This window comes from Equus caballus, chromosome 29, assembly GCF_041296265.1.
Source record: "Equus caballus isolate H_3958 breed thoroughbred chromosome 29, TB-T2T, whole genome shotgun sequence".
NCBI lineage: Eukaryota > Metazoa > Chordata > Mammalia > Perissodactyla > Equidae > Equus > Equus caballus.
Genome location: NC_091712.1, coordinates 34000539 through 34017216, shown reverse-complemented (window position 1 = coordinate 34017216; position 16678 = coordinate 34000539). Strand labels below are relative to the sequence as shown.

At 34.4% G+C, this 16678-nt stretch overlaps 1 protein-coding gene across 3 annotated transcripts in view; it reads right to left on the bottom strand.

The window, feature by feature from the left end:
* The window catches only part of UPF2 (UPF2 regulator of nonsense mediated mRNA decay), a 112580-nt gene that overhangs the window by 20638 nt on the left and 75264 nt on the right, over positions 1 to 16678 (bottom strand). For all 3 annotated transcript variants that reach the window (XM_070255268.1, XM_023632148.2, XM_001916601.6), the window contains exons 13-18: positions 15910 to 16113; positions 14908 to 15183; positions 12518 to 12701; positions 6625 to 6764; positions 1512 to 1616; positions 1100 to 1198 (exon numbers count right to left, since the gene is read on the bottom strand). In XM_070255268.1, coding sequence (XP_070111369.1) covers positions 1100 to 1198; positions 1512 to 1616; positions 6625 to 6764; positions 12518 to 12701; positions 14908 to 15183; positions 15910 to 16113 — 1008 coding nt within the window. The remainder of the gene's footprint in view (positions 1 to 1099; positions 1199 to 1511; positions 1617 to 6624; positions 6765 to 12517; positions 12702 to 14907; positions 15184 to 15909; positions 16114 to 16678) is intronic.

The window sequence follows — 16678 nt, the reverse complement described above, 5'->3', positions numbered from 1 at the left end:
AAGTTTCATTAAGAAGTAAACTGTTTATTACCAATTCAAAGGAATTATAATGATTGTTTTATTTGATGATGTGCTCCTAAATGATATGAATCTAAGATTTATTTCATAAATTAAGAGCTTTCTAGATGAAGAAATTTTAATATATGTAGGAAGAAGCAAATTGGCTTAAGATATCTATAATGCTAATTTGTACATTATTATAGCTTTTGGCCTTAGTAGCATAAATAAAAGTAAAATCCACTATTTCTTCTCTAAAAGATTACTCTATCAGCATATAAAGTTTCTAAAATAGCTTCTCTCTTAAAAATAACTCTCCTCTTTCAACTCTGACCCCCTCGAGCTATCTCCTCATTTCTCTTCCCTTTCTAGTAAAACTCCTCAAGAATTAGCTATGTCTGTATCCAGCAATTTCACTTCCTCCTTTCCTATTCTCCACTGAACCCACCTCATGGGGCTTTCACCCCATGATGCCAGAAAAGCACTCTTCTCAAGTCACCAAAGGGTTTAACGACAGCTATATACAGGGCTGAAGTAAACAGTCTGTGGGATTTTATCTCTAACTATAGAAAAACATAGTTATTTTACATTACTGGGACATTTAAGAAAATGTTAGATAGGGCTTTTTATAAAATCCAGTGTATTAATGTCATGAATACATTAAACTAACATTTATTTAAACATCAAATAACCAATATTCCTCTAAATGTTTATATACAAGTTATGCAAGTTATAAATCAAACTTAAGAATTTACTAAACTAAAATTTCCCCAAATATTTATCTTCTGAAAAGTTTGACCCCCAAACAAATTGCAAGTAAAGGGTTTTAGAAATAGAGATACGATTTAAAAGAGAAAAGGCAGAGATTGGTACAATAAAATTTACTCTAAGTCTTATATTTACTACATTTTTTCCCACTCTATCTCAAAGAAACGTGCAAATCAGGATGTGGGACGTAAGAAGCAGTGGCAGCTGCAAATTGTATACATCAGGAAAAAGCTGCTGCAGAGACAGACTGTGGAGCCCCTCCTATTAACCAGAATCGAATGTGCCGCAGCATTTTGTTTTAGTAGCTGCTCTGGAATAGAGCAATATTTAATACCTGAAGATTTTCCAGCATCATCTTATCCAGGGCTTGAATGAAGTCCTCGTCTTCTACACAAGGCACATGCTTAAGTCCGCCACCTTTAATCATTACCTCCTTATTAAAACAAAACAAAAACAAGAAATCAGACCAGAAAATTTAACGGTAATGTTTCGTATGGCAGAACCTTTTTGTATTGATAACCTATTCAACATAACTCAAGGAATGACTGAGTAAAATATATAGCATTATTAAATGTTAAAAGAACTTGTTAATAAAGAAAAGTACTTCGAAAAGAAAACAAATTGAAAATAAATTTCCAAAAAGATATTTTTCAACAATCACAAGAAATAAAACTCCAGTGGCTAAAACTGAAATACCATGAAAATGTTGCACAATTTCAAAAAAGCAAATTTTCAGCCATACATACTGTATTTTCCTCATCAGTTTCGTTCTCCTTGTTTGAATCTGTAAGGTAATCTGTATTCTCTTCCTCTTCTTCCTCTCCTTCATCATCATCATTATCAGAACCCTCCTGAAATTGTTTAACATTAAGAGAGAAGATGAAAACATTTTGAAAAGGGCTACTACATTTTACCCGCCTTAACAAGATTTTACAACTCTTGTTTAATTGTTTCCTCTTCTCAAGTCCCAGTCTTTTACGTAGTCTGCCTCAAACAGCAGGGCAAAGTCAGCGGGCTACATTTACGACAGCCCAGTACCTGAAAACCCATTTCACTACCTTCCACTGATCTAATAATACAAAGAGCCTTTGTAGAAACTCTTCCTTGAATTCCATAAAGAATGAGTTTCTTTTCTTTTTTTTTTTTTTAAAGATTGGCACCTGAGCTAACAACTGTGGCCAATTTTCTTTTTTCTTTTTTCTGCTTTATCACCCCAAATCCCCCCCGGTACATAGTTGTATATCTTAGTTGCAGGTCCTTCTAGTTGTGGCATATGGGACACCGACTCAACATGGCCAGACGAGTGGTGCCCTATCTGTGCCTAGGATCCGAACCAGCGAAACCCTGGGCCACCGCAGCAGAGCACAAGAACTTAGCCACGGGGCCGGCCTCAGGAATGAGTTTCTTGAACCCTCTCTATTTTTATCTTCTGAAACTGAGACTGAATTTCTCAAGTTGTTCTTTAATATCCGTCTAACTCTGCAATGAAGACCAATAAACAGTTCAAATTTGACAGTGTCACCAGGTGAAAGCAATGACACTACATTTTATACAGCACTTCAGTTTGGAAGGTGCTCTTACATACTTCATTTGGTTTGCTCTACCCAATTCTGAAGAAGGAAGGATAAGCTTTACTCTCCCGACGTTTATACAAGAAAAAAACTTAAGGCTCAGAAAAGTTAAGTGACTTGCCCAAGGACACAGTGCTTATTAAGCAGAAGAGCCGGCAGTCCTGATCTCCCTTACTCGTGGCTCTCAAGTACTAGTTCTCCCCAGTGTCCTGTCAGTAGCTCCATCTCCTCTTCTATTAGTCACAATTCCTTTTCAAACAGAAGACTGCGCAGAACCCAAGTGGATTTGCAAACGCGTGCAAAAAAAGAAGCACACCGTGATGCTCCTTCTGTGTATCCTTTCACCTCCAACAACACAATTCACTCTCACTAAGTGCCATAAAAGTTTAAAAAAAGACTACACTAAACCCAGCTGCTTCTCATTGTACCAAGAGAAATCATGTGAATGAGAAATCCTAAGAGAAAACAAATGATGTAAATGTTACATTTTTAGTATACATAGCAATTAATCTCAAACATTCAAACTGTATTATTACTTACTACACAGACATTTGGAGACTTCGAGTTTCTAAAATGGAAATGTTTTGGGAAAGTACAGAAATGCATTAACTTTTTTTTGACATAACTCTATAATTCAAAATTAAATTTGCAATAGAGATGCTCTTAAATTTGCCCTTGAAAAAATTAATCATTTATTAACAGTTAAAAGATACTTCCTATTCAAAAACTAAGTTAGACTAAGCTAAAATGCATTAACTTTTCCCCCTCGATCTTCCTTTTTGATATTACTCAGGCAAAATAAAGTGGGTTAACTTTGAAGTTAAAAGGTTGAACAAGAATTTCATTTGTCCTAATCCCACTATACATTGACATAATAACCTGCGAGATTAGGAAGTCACTGGCCACAGAATCCATGCTGGCTAAGTAAAGCACAAGGACAGCATAGGACAAGCCAAACTGTCTGAGTTCAAACACTGGCTCGCCACTTACCAGTATGAGATCTTGGGCAAATTATTTAACCTATCTGTGCCTTATTTTCTGACTCTCATAGGGTGGTATGAGAAATGGTAATACAAATACAGTGCTTAAAACAGGGATCATGAATAATGAATGCTTGATAAATAATTTATTGCTATTACATAATAAATTTTATACTTTGTTAAATTATATAAATGCTGCAGGAAAACAGAATTTTAGCAAAAGAACATTTACTTAATCTTTAAAGTCATCTTTGAGTTACATAGCTGATATTGAGGAGAAAATATTCTGGTTGTAGGGTGCTAGGAATAACTTCAAAGGGTCATACGGAGCTTGAAATAATTGCAGACCAAGATGAAAACAGAACAGTACAATCTTTCTGAAGAGTGGAACCCTAGCCCTTTTCTTTCTCAGTTGAAGCAAATATTGGTAGAGTATCCTACATTGCTCTTATTACTTTATAATCAACCCACCTTCTCTCTTTAAAAATTGTTTCCTCTCTGTTTGGAGAGCAGTCCTGGGAAGGGGTGGTCTTGGGTGGGAGGAGAAGTAAACTATTCCAACTTCATTTCCTTAAAGTAAACCACACCTTTTACTTCTCCTCCCAGACCGGGCTCATGAATCAGCCAGTTGAACATTTTGTTTTTCCACTTAGCAAATACACATCTATCATGCATAATATTCACTTTACAACTGGAAAAGTAAGCAATGGTTAAAAATACTACTGTCAAAATTATAAAGTTCACTTTTGAAAAGGAGGAAATGCATTTAAAGGAGAAAATATAATACATTACAACTCTTCAAATGAGAAATTTATAGGACAATGAGTCACTCTTTAATATCACATTTACCAAGGATGTTTAATTTGTTAGACTGTTTACCTAATTAACACAGTAGCAAAATTAGAAGACAGCCATAAGATTATTCTGAAAATACAAAATGGAAATACTCTCTCATTTCCTTTTGTCGTTATAAAATACTAAATAAGCCAATTTAAATTGTACTATAGAATGTTTCTCTGACAATCTCATCTTTTAAAAGAGCAATATAATGTCCACTATTATATGGAAATCAATTATAGGAACATATCCCAGTTCTAAATTTTTCTCAGTTTATTTATATCTACTTTAGGGGAGTTCTCAGGTTGGAAAGATAAAGTGCTGGCACTACTGTATCGTGCATCTGAAATGTGCTAAGAGAGTAGATCTTAAAAGTTCTCATCACAAGAAAAAGATTTGTAACTAGGTAAGATGATGGGAGTTAACTAAACTTATTATGGTGATCATTTCACAATATATACGTATAACAAATCACTACACTATACACTTAAACTAATACAACGTTTATGTGAATTACGTCTCAATAAAACTGGGGGGAAATAACAAAGACATAAAGGCACATTTGCAACACCTACAAATGCTGGCCACTTATAAAAACTGCACATTATTGTTTAGGCTTCCTTTTACGAAATCATTCATTTTTAACTAACAGCAAAGCTATTGTTATGTTGTGAAATCATACAAAACGTTCAATAACAGACGCAGACATTCAGGTCTAAAAGAAACACAGCCTTAGGGATTTTCACTTCTAACTGTAGAAAATTTTAATTACTTTAAATTATGGGTCCTTTTTGTTTTATGTTAAACGGATTTTAAAAAAAATCTATATATGAATCTTATGAACGCTTTAAATAATTAACATTCCTTTAAACATTAAACAACCCACATCCTCCAAATACTCTTTCTATTTGCTCAAATCAAAACAAAAACTCAAGAAATTCCATTTCCCTAAAACATTTAAATTTTGATTACAAATTTAAACTTTTTTCAGTATTTCATTATAATCACACTTCTAAATTACCACACTCTCCTAAATGCTTTTTAGCACCCATGGAACATAAAAAACCATACACATCAAATTGTAATGGTAACTATAAATTTACACTTACAGTAAAATAAGTGAAAAAGTACTAATTCCACGGTTATATTTTATTTTCATTAGTATCTTATTGTTATCCTGATCCATCCTGCTTTTTGTTTTTTCTCACTTTCTAATTTAAACATATACAAATATAGAGAAAATAGCATAATGAACCCTTACTTACCCATTACACAACTGAACAAGTATTAGCTCATGGTCAGTTTATAGTTTCTTCTATATCCCTAAACTCATTCCCCAGCCTACCTCCAGCCTATGAAGCAAATTCCAGACATTCTATTATTTTAGATGGAACTTTTAACACTTAAGCAGGTTTAGAAAAAAAAAGTAAAGAATTAAAATTATTAGGTTGAACCTATGAAAACGACATTTTGGTAGGTCAAAAATGGTAGAACAACAATTTCATATGATCTGGCCTAAGAGAATCATAAAAACAAAAGGCCATGTCAATTATTATGGTATATGATGAATTTCAGATATCATATGCCATTAGATCTGGGAGAAATAAAGCAAAGTTCATTAATATCTAGTCAGTAATTTTGTTTTCATAAAACCACCAGGTTAAAAAGTCCATACTCGAAAGTAAGATTAAGATACATAAGAGATCAAACAATTTTTTTCTTCAAATTGCTTATTAGATAAAAATCCTAACCACAATGATGGAGACATATTGTACTTTTACCCAAACTCACAGAACGTACACCAAGAGTGAACCATAATGTAAACTATGGATTTTGCTGACAATGATGTTCATCAATTGTAACGAATGTCCCACTCTGGTGGGGGATGTTGATAATGGGGAAGGCTGTGCATGTGTACAGGGTAAGGAGTATATGGGAAATCTTTGTATCTTCCCCTCAATTTTGCTGTTAACCTAAAACTGCTCTAAAAAATAGTCTTAATAAAAAAAAAAATCCTATGGTCAATATTTTCTTACTTTAAAAAACATCTTTAATTAATCCAGGGGTTTTATGACAGATATATACTATTAGTTACATTTACTAGAACGAAGGTAAGGGGAAGGGGCCAGCCCCGTGGCTGAGTGGTTAAGTTAGTGCCCTCCTCTTCGGCAGCCCAGGGTTTGCCGGTTCGGATCCTGGGTGCGGACCTAGCGCCACTCATCGTGCCATGATATAGCGGCATCCCACATAGAAGAACTAGAATGACTCACAACTGTGTACTGGGGCTTTGGGAAGTACAAAAAAAAGAGGAAGATTGACAACAGACGTTAGCTCAGGGCCAATCTTCCTCACCAAAAAAAAAAACACAACTAAGGGGAAGATCTTATTTTCTTATTAAAGAAAATCTTGGCTCATGTAATCAAGATACTGTTGTACAAATGTACCTATTTGCTATAAATAAAAGTCATCACCTCTTCCTCTGGTTCATTTACTTCACTTTCATTTCCAGATTGTTCTTCTGTTTCAGCTCCTCCTTCTTCTTCTTCTTCATCCTCTTCAAGATTTTCTCCTTCTGTCATAGAATCTTTTGAATCTTTGTCATTTACTAGGCCTTGAAATGAGAAGAAAGTGAAAGAATACATTAAAAAAAGATAAAGGCAAGTTTTCAATATTATACCACTCCATTTAAAAGTACATACTAAGATAACTCAACAGCCATTTTCTCAGAATGATAGTAAAATGAGAATAGCATTTACAACTATCTTGAGAAACATTTAAAAACTAAACAAGACTTTCATTTCAAATGGAACACTGATACATTTTATAACCACCAGCAAAAAGAAAAAAACTATATATACACACACATATATTTTTTTCTTTTCTTTTCCTAGAGCTTCAAACTGTTTATCTCAGTCTCCGATGAACAAAGGCAAGAAGCAGCAGCACATAAGGTGCAGCCTCAGGTGTAGAAGATGCAGCATCAGTCACAGTTTTTATCAAATGATATCTTAGGAATCTCCGAAAGCTCAAAGATGTAAAATTATATCACTTTAATGGAGAAATAACACTTGGCTATCAATGTGAATGTCTGCAAATTAAGACTGAGGGAAGGAGGCAAAGCTATATGGTGACACACCTAACAGCTGTGTCACCACAGAGCTTTTTTTTCCCTCAGTAACAGGATTCTCCCCCTAAGGGAACTCCCTGGCTTGAATTTGCTTCCACCTCCCCACGGCGTTCATCCACATTTCACTGCATCATCACTTCTGCATTACCATTTGAATCTCAAACTACTCTATTTTCAAGATGCACACAATATGGCCTTATTTGATCTGACCCCCACTGTTCTCTCCTAATCCTCTGCCTGTAGTGAGGTCAAACTCTTACCATAAAGCATAGTACCTTAGGACCTTGCTCATCGAATACTCTTCTCAGTACAGAACATCCTGCCATACGCACTTTCAAATGCTAGACATTCTTCAAATTCAGTCTAAGTTTTACTTCTTGTATCAACTCACTGAATACTGTAATTCATTATTTTTTTCTCCTACTTGCTCCTAAAGCACTTGGAGAATCTATCATAGCACTTTACATTTAAGGATATATCATGTAATATATTTTCTAACGATTTCATAAATGTTATGTCAGACTATGAGACCCTTGAGGACCAAGAACTTGTTTTATATATTCAAAACTTATCAGAGGCCATATATTGATAAATACACAGTAGGTGTTTAGTAAATACTTCTTTATTTACAGAATCTTAGGCAATCAGAGCAGAAACAAACTTCAGTGATGACATGATTCAACGTTTTCATTTTGTGAGGAATACTGAAGCCCAGAGAGTTTGAATAACTAACCCAACCAATAAAAGTAAAAAATTACTTCAGTGTCTTAAGTCTAAGCAATTTATTAAGGACTGACAAAAATTTGGAAGTACAAAGTGATTAAAGTAGATACCTTCCAGTTTGGAAACAAAAAAAAACTGAAAGAAGCCGGATGAAGCTCAGAGAGGTTTATTTTAAAAGAAAAATAATACTGAGGGAAAAAGTTGGTGCTGGAATTGAGATTCCATTAACTTAAATATTTTCTACTTCTTATTTCTTATAGATATAAATACAAATTTTATATATGTAAATTTTATTTATAGGGACTTTAAGAAGCAAAATATTAGACTGTTATTTAAGTTATTAAAGGCAAAAAATTTAAAGTCAGAATTGTATAAATCTAAGCATTCTCAGTAAAAATATCACAGTGGTGATAAACTCGCATAGCATGAGATGCCATGACACCTTTGTTATATCCACTTAAAACATGCATCATCAGAAAACTATTATGTATATGTAGCTTTGTTTTGACAGCTATACTTCTAATTTGTAAGGAAAATACATATTATTTCAACAGATTTTCATTTGCATTGCAAGTTAGTTTCAAAGACAATTTATAAATATAATTTGCATTTGCTAAACTGTATAATAACTATCCAGTTCCTGACCCCTAGGACACTGTCAATTTAAAAAAAAAAAGCATATTGGGGAGCCAGTGGTTAAGTTCACACGCACTGCTTCGGTGGCCTGGGGTTCACCAGTTCAGATCCTGGGAGCAGACCTATACGCCACTCATCAAGCCATGCTGTTGCACCATCCCACACAGAAGAACTAGAAGGACTTACAACTATGTACTGGGGTATTAGGGAGGAAAAAAGAACCAGAGGAAGATTCGCAACAGATGTTAGCTCAGGGCCAATCTTCCTCACTAAAAAGCATACCTTAAAAGAAAAAACAAGTCTATATAAAGGACACAAGGATAACAAAGTACAATATCCAGGCAGTAAAATATTGAAACGTGTGTGTCAGAATTAAGTGTACCTGGGGACTGAAATCAAATACTGTTCTCTTGAATCTGAGCTGCTTGGTGCCTCAATTTTCCTGCTCATAACAGAGATAGTAATAATTGTAATACTTCCTTTCAGATTGTTTTAATTTATATTTCTTTGCTTACCAGACATGCTGAGGATTTCCCTCACATACTCAACACATCAGAAAGAGCAGAGTCTTTGAATTCTGGCTTGATTAACCTAGAGTTTTGATTTGGGCTTTTCTTAACTAATTTGCCAACTATGAATAACACTACCTCGCTCTATCACTCTGGCAAACAGGCAGAACCAAATAAACACCAACTCTTCCCTGCCCTCTTATCTGATTATGTCACATTCACTTATCTTTTGGGGTGTTCTATTTTATTATCAATTTACCTCTGCTCTTTTTGTAAATGATGATAAGCTGGCAAGGAAACTATTTTCACTTTAATTTTAATTTTCCATTGTATTAACAGTTGCAAACATCCAAATCTGCCTACATATGTGTGCTTTCTGTAATCATTTTAAAGTTTGGGAAAATTAACACTTCTCCAAATACTTGATAATCAGATCTATTTTTAACTTTTAAAAGATAAATATTTAACTCTTTAATCCATCTGGAGTTGGATGATATAAGATGTGATTCTATACCAGTTTTCCTCCCAAATGCTCACCTGTTGCCCTTATCCTATTTTTAAGATCACTAGTTCATCATATACAAAATTGTCTGCATTTAACTGGGGCTACTTCTGGGCCTTTTATTCTATCCTACTGATTTTTTTTTTTATTTTTTTAAAAGATTTTATTTTTTCCTTTTTCTCCCCAAAGTCCCCCAGTACATAGTTGTATATTCTTCGTTGCGGGTCCCTCTAGTTGTGGCATGTGGGACGCTGCCTCAGCGTGGCCCGATGAGCAGTGCCATGTCCGCGCCCAGGATTCGAACCAACGAAACACTGGGCCGCCTGCAGCGGAGTGCGCGAACTTAACCACTCGGCCACGGGGCCAGCCCCTCTATCCTACTGATTTTATTTCTAATTTATGAAATACACTCTTTTGCTTTATAATGTAATTTCCTCATATGGCCTCTTCTCTTTTTTCACTTTTATTTCTCTCATTTCTATTCTTTACATTATAATACTATCTTGAACTTTCAAACCAGAGCCAAGTAATATTGCCTATTACCATTTTGGTTTTGTTCTTAAACCTAAAGAGAACGTCTTAGCCAGTAATTCTATTTTTTTTTTTTTAAGATTTTATTTTTCCTTTTTCTCCCAAAGGCCCCCAGTACATAGTTGTGTATTTTTAGTTGTGGGTCCTTCTAGTTGTGGCATGTGGGATGCCGCCTCAGCATGGCTTGATGAGCGGTGCCATGTCCGCACCCAGGATTCAAACCGGCAAAACCCTGGGCCACTGAAGCAGAGCACGTGAACTTAACCACTTGGCCACGGGGCTGGCCCCCAACTCTATCTATCTTGAGAAAATCATGATACAAACAAAAATAACACAAGAATGTTATTTATAGTGGTGCAAAATTGGAAATAACCTAAGTGTCAACAACGAACTTAAGTAAATTATGGCACATTCATAAAAAGAAATATATAACCAGTTAAAAAAAAAAGTAAAGATTTAGAAAATATTTTACGTCAGAAAGAAACTTCCTAACATATTAAGTAGCAAGAAAATCCAGTTATAAAACTGTAAACACATGGAAAAATTTTAAAAGAACAGGAGAAAATATATCAAAATGTTAACGTATAATCCTTGTGTATAGAATATCAGTGATTTTTACTATCTTGGTAGTTTTTCAAAATTTCTGCCATGAATATTTATTACTTTCAATAAGCTTAAAAACGATTTGAAAAACATGAGGGGATGTTTTTAGTGTTTTCCTGTTAACTATTATGTTACCATTGGGTTGCTATAAAACTAAAATGAGATGATGAATTTGCAAAGTGCTTGAAAATAAAACACTATCAAAGGCAAGATACTGTATTATCTTATGGGTTTATGGTTTCATCAACAGGAAATAGATTTAATATAGATTTATTCATGTACATCTTCTTCCTGATACTTAGACTCTAAACAGGAGGAAAACGGGACAACTTAGTAGCATATTGATTCTAGCTGCCACCATCTTTAGAGTTTCACTTGTAAACAGTAACCTATTTTTCCCTTTCAATATTCTAAACAAGGACAGACTCCTTAAAAGAAGCCTGAAGTCCTTTCATTCAACCCTTTGGTCTATAAAGGATAAAGCACACTGCTCTTTTACTGCTACCAAATTGGGTGTCAAACTACATAGAGAGTACCACTCATGAAGGTTTTTGGGAAACAAGGCTAAGACTGAACTATTTCAAAGCATATAAAGTAAATGAAATGAGTAAGTAGATAAATAAGCACTTTGTTTGAAATGATCACTTTATACAATTTGAAATCTGAAAAGAAAAAGAAAGTAGATAATTTGGGACAAAGTCGACAGAACAAAAAGAATCACACAGGCCTTTACGGGGTGAGTAGTAGGAAAAGTTAACAGTTACAAAATCGGGAGAAGCTTTAAAAACAATGCTCGACTAGATAACAGCAACCATATTCTCCAAGAGAGAAGTTACCTTTGAAGAAAGAAATCCTATTAATAATATACTGGATGTAATATGAAAAATAGTTTTAGAGGAAAAACATCACAAACGTCTTTGCCATGAAAAGTGGTTCTTCAGATATGCAATGCAGTAACTTATACAATTATGTAGTACCTGGTGAAGGCAGGATCACTAATGACAGACATGTGAGTACCAAGTTCTAGCAGGAAACAAAATACTAGCTTAACAGCCTGAAAACATACGTCACTTTGAAATGACAATAAAACATTCTAACAACTATTGGCAAGTAAACCAGATTGGTAAGGCTACACTTTGTTCCAGTTATTTCCACAGACAAAGTGTGCTCCTACTATCCCCTATGGGAGCTGTTCAAGAGCTGACTCTTCTTCTAGAACCTCAGATACTGAGAAAGTAAAGAGATCAATCCTCCCATAACACACGTTTCTCCTATTTTCTCTAGTCCTTAGAGAGAGACAACTCTCCCAGTGACTAAGGTCTGAAATTCTGGAGGACAGTTCCAAACTCTTAACAGGTACTATGCCCCTCCTACAGCGTCTGGCCTGCACTGTCTCAGGAAAGAAGGCTTGTTGAAAATATATACTGTATATATAAGAGATGCTTTAATCAAAAGTAGATTTTATATTAGCAACCAAAAATACTAAAATTAAGGGAGGCTAACAGGATTGTGTTTTTCCATCACTATCGTTCAAGTCTTACATGACTGTTTTCCTCCAATTTGGGATTATTTAATGAAATCACCCAGATCTTACCTAACACTAGTATGTAACACTCAATGTTGAAAACAGAAAGTATACAAAAGTAAACTCTAACTGATAACATTATAAAGCAATTGCTGGAAACAATCTGCCAAATATCACCTCCATTTTCTCTCTGTAATTAATTGCTTACCTAGTTTTATTAAGAATTCTCGTTCCAAGTCTTGTACCTGCCTGATGGATTCTTCCAGAGAATTACAGAGTTTGATCTTTGGTCTTAGCAGTTCTAGTGTATCACTGATCATGTAATCTATGTCAATAGGAAATGGATGGTCTTTTGTCCAAACCTCCAAACTTTTCTTCCACCAAACATAACGCTGATAACAAACGAAAAATAAATTTAGCTATAAGAAATTAATAACAAAAATATTTTTAAATAATAAGTATTCTGATGTTACCCTAGTTATAATAACTAAGCTAAAAAGTTACACAAGACACCTATCATTTTTATTAATGGTCAACAGCAATGATCCTATTTCAATTATTTCCCTCCATTTATACAATTTCTAGGCCATTTGGTGACTTTAATTTAAATTTTTTTAATTGTAACTGTCATAAATCTTTTTTTTAAAGGCAAGGAAAAATTATAAATAAAATACCAAATAAATTTTCAGGTACTGAAACAAGGCAGAAACCCCACTCCCAAACCCCAAACTGGGTTTAAATATTTAATTTCACAAGAACAACCAGATTCAAAGCCATAGTTTTGATAAATTTTCATTATTTTCCTTATGCTACCTGCTTTGGTTTTCAAGAAAGTCAATTAAAGTATCTGAAAACATAGTGTGTGAAATATACGAAAATCATTAGTCAGCAAGCATTTATTGAACATCTACTGTGTATATGGCACTTTTTAGGTATTTCCCCTCTCTTCTCTTAGCCCAGCTCCTTCCCTCTATTTTGTACTTGTAATTCATAAGTTCAGATTAACTAAAAAGCATAACCAAGAATTTACTTGTATATAAGCAGGTATTCCTCTGGGTGCCTTACTCTTCCTCCCCAGTTTCTTCTAGGTCCTTGCTACGCAAAGCATGGACTCACTGGGAGCTTGTTAGAAACACATACTCTTAGGTCCCCATCCTAGACCAAGTGGATCATAATCTGCATTTTAACAATATCCCCAAGTGATGTGGACGCACACTAGAGCTCACGGGTGATCCTTTCCATCTGGCCTTCTAACACTTAACTGGACACTCTATGTTCTGGGCAGAACACACTGACCTCACCCTCAGGCCTCACTCACTTCTTACTCCCATTCCCTAGGTTTAGCCCTGCTACACATTTCTGCCTGTTAATCAGTGTGGAAAAGTCTTTTGTCTCTTTCTGCTCCTGGATATTTCTGAGTGGCTCTGTTCTCTCAGCCTGGGATGTCGGAGTGAATGCAAACAAGGATACTCTTCTGAAAGAGATTCTACTGTGGATGCTGACAGTTACAGCTGACATTCTGCAGCAAAATTCCAGTTTTCAGTACAGGCATTCTCAACTTAAGACAGTCTTTACATGCAAGAGGGAATCTGACTCTCAAATCTCCAAAACTCCTCTCCCCATTTTTGGCTCATCAATTAAGAAAATGAAGGAGTAACATGTTGTCCTTGATTGCAAGCGTTAGTGGTCATAGAAAGTTAACCAACTGCTCCTTCCCCAGAGTATTTACCCCCACTTAACCCCAGCCACTATGTGGATGTGTTTTTGATACCTCAAATTGTAGTTTTAAATTTATTTTCTTCACCAACACTAACAATAGATTATATAGAATGGAATGATCATATAGAATTGAATAGGACTAATGGTGCTTTATTTCAGTAAAATCTGGAGAATTCGACAGTGAGCTGTTCACCCTAATAAGTACTTGTGACATTGTACTTTATGAGAAACAGAGATTCAGTTTCAAACAACCAACCTACGAGCCAACTTCTGGAACACCAACTTCACAGAAGTTGTAGAAGTGTTTCTGTATTTGTATCTGAATTTAATTTACCCTGTACTTGCTCTAAATCAGAACGTTACACAATTAAGTGAAATTAAGATAAGAAAAGTACAACCTAAGAGTTTACCAATGAATGAACAAATATTTCTTTGTGTTAAAAATATTTTCCCCAGTGATAGCTTTTCTAAAAAAAAGTTGAATCATTTAGAAACAAGAATTTTACATGTAAAACCAGAACACAGGTGAGTGAGAAGAATGCACCCAAATGTATAAAAAAATCACAAGTAATTTAATTCATAAGTTAGTGTACCAAATACCATAATCCACACAGTACTGTACCAAATTTATAAACTGTACCAAAATAATTCCCCAAATTATCAATCATAAAAGTTACAATGCAATTACAATGTTTATATGATAGAATTCACCATATATTTTTAAATCTCTAAAGCACCCTTGAAGGAAGAATAAATCTAATGTAAACTAATTATGAACATATTTTATATATATGAATGCTAAGGCAATTCTTCTCCAATATTTCTGTAACAGAAGCAATGCATTAAATGATGCCAAACTGCATATTTCAGTTTAAGTACCTGAAAATATACAAGGAAGCAATCGAGTTTTCTTTTACTGGAACCTCTGTCAAAGTACTGGCCACAGGTATCCAAAATAGTGCACACTAGTCTAATTCTGAAAAGATGCTCAGGAGGGTCCAGTGAACTCGGAGAGCCATCAGGGTTAACACCAAATGAAGTAAAAGAATACAGAGTTCTAAAAATAACAGCTGATTCCACCATTCGGTAATTATAAAGTTCCCCTAAGAACTTGGCACTGCTGATACGTCTCTGATTAAATTTAGGTTGATTAACCTAAAGAAAAAAAAAACAGATTTCTATTAAAGAATAGTAAAGTATTTGAAAAGAGGTAAAATTCCCCTGTCACTTGACAATATCGATTACTGAAAGAAAACTAAACAAAGAAAAAATAACGGGCTCTTTCCTTCTTTTTTAACAAGGTCCTCACTTCTGGGAATCCTTTTTCTCTAGGAAATGGCTATCTTTAAACAGCTTTAACAAAAAGAACATGTTAAATGTGAAATTTAATATTAAGCTATCATTAAATGAATTGATAGCTTACAAAACAGTTAAAATGTAATTCTCCCTATCGGTCTCCCACAATTTATTTTCTCTCTAATCCATGAATTAAGGAAATAATAAGCTTATAGAAAGAGGGAACTGCTTACAGAAATTCTTATTAAATGATTATCAATTCTCCTAATTAGTAAACTGATAGATTCCTATAACCTGAGTCCCCAAAGTGACCCTGAAATAAAAATTCACTAAACTCTTCCAAAATAAACTTAACTGGACTTGAGAAAAAGAGGCAAAAAAATACCCCAGCATTAGCCTGAGAGATGACTAGGAAATCTGATACAACAGAGTTTATTAAGAAACCACTAACTCCAAAGAAGTAATAGTAAACAACGCATGAGGAAAGGAAGGTTTTCAAATTATTATTTTTCAATAATAGCATTTAAAAGTTGTTTAAATTCTCTACAAACTCCACTTTGATGACTTTAACAAAGTCCTTGTTACCTCCATTCCTAATCGAATATCTTCTAAAACTCCATCCACAACATGGATTCCAACATCCTCTTGGTAGAGCACCAGTCCTGCTAAGAGGTTGGCTACACAATGAATACTATTATATTTCACATTCCAGATGTTTATCATACAACAAATAACGTAGTCTTTCACTTCCTGGTCCTGCCAGGGCAACTTTCGCATCTGTCTCAAAACCTAAACGAAAAGATTTTTGTTTAAATTACTAAGATAAGCACATAGTAGTCCAATATACCCAATAATACAGATATTTTATTATGATTGTGCAGTAATAAAACTTTTCAAATGGAAAATACCTTTACAGATCCTCTATCAGTCTCTTCATGTCAGAGATGAGAAAAACAAGATTTTTCTTAATTATTGGCAAAATTTATTCACATTTTCCCTACATCTTTTCACAATGCCACAAATTTCCTCGAGTTTCTAAGTCTTCAGTAAAGCTAACACTATTTATTCATGTACTCAGGTCACTGAAAGAAATACTGAAGATTTACCAAAAATAATGTTTTCTTTCATACGTCATTTGACGTAAATAATCTCAGACACTTCTTTTTATAAATCAAAAATTTCCAATAAACAAACACAAGATCAGTTGGTTAAAAGATCACTTAGATGAGGGATATGACATGAGAACTGACATTTCACAGCATCCTGTGTAAAAGGGAGGACAATCAAAGCACTTACTTCAGAGTTGGCTGTGGGGATTAGACAAGTTAAAACATGCGATGTATGAAGGAAAGGG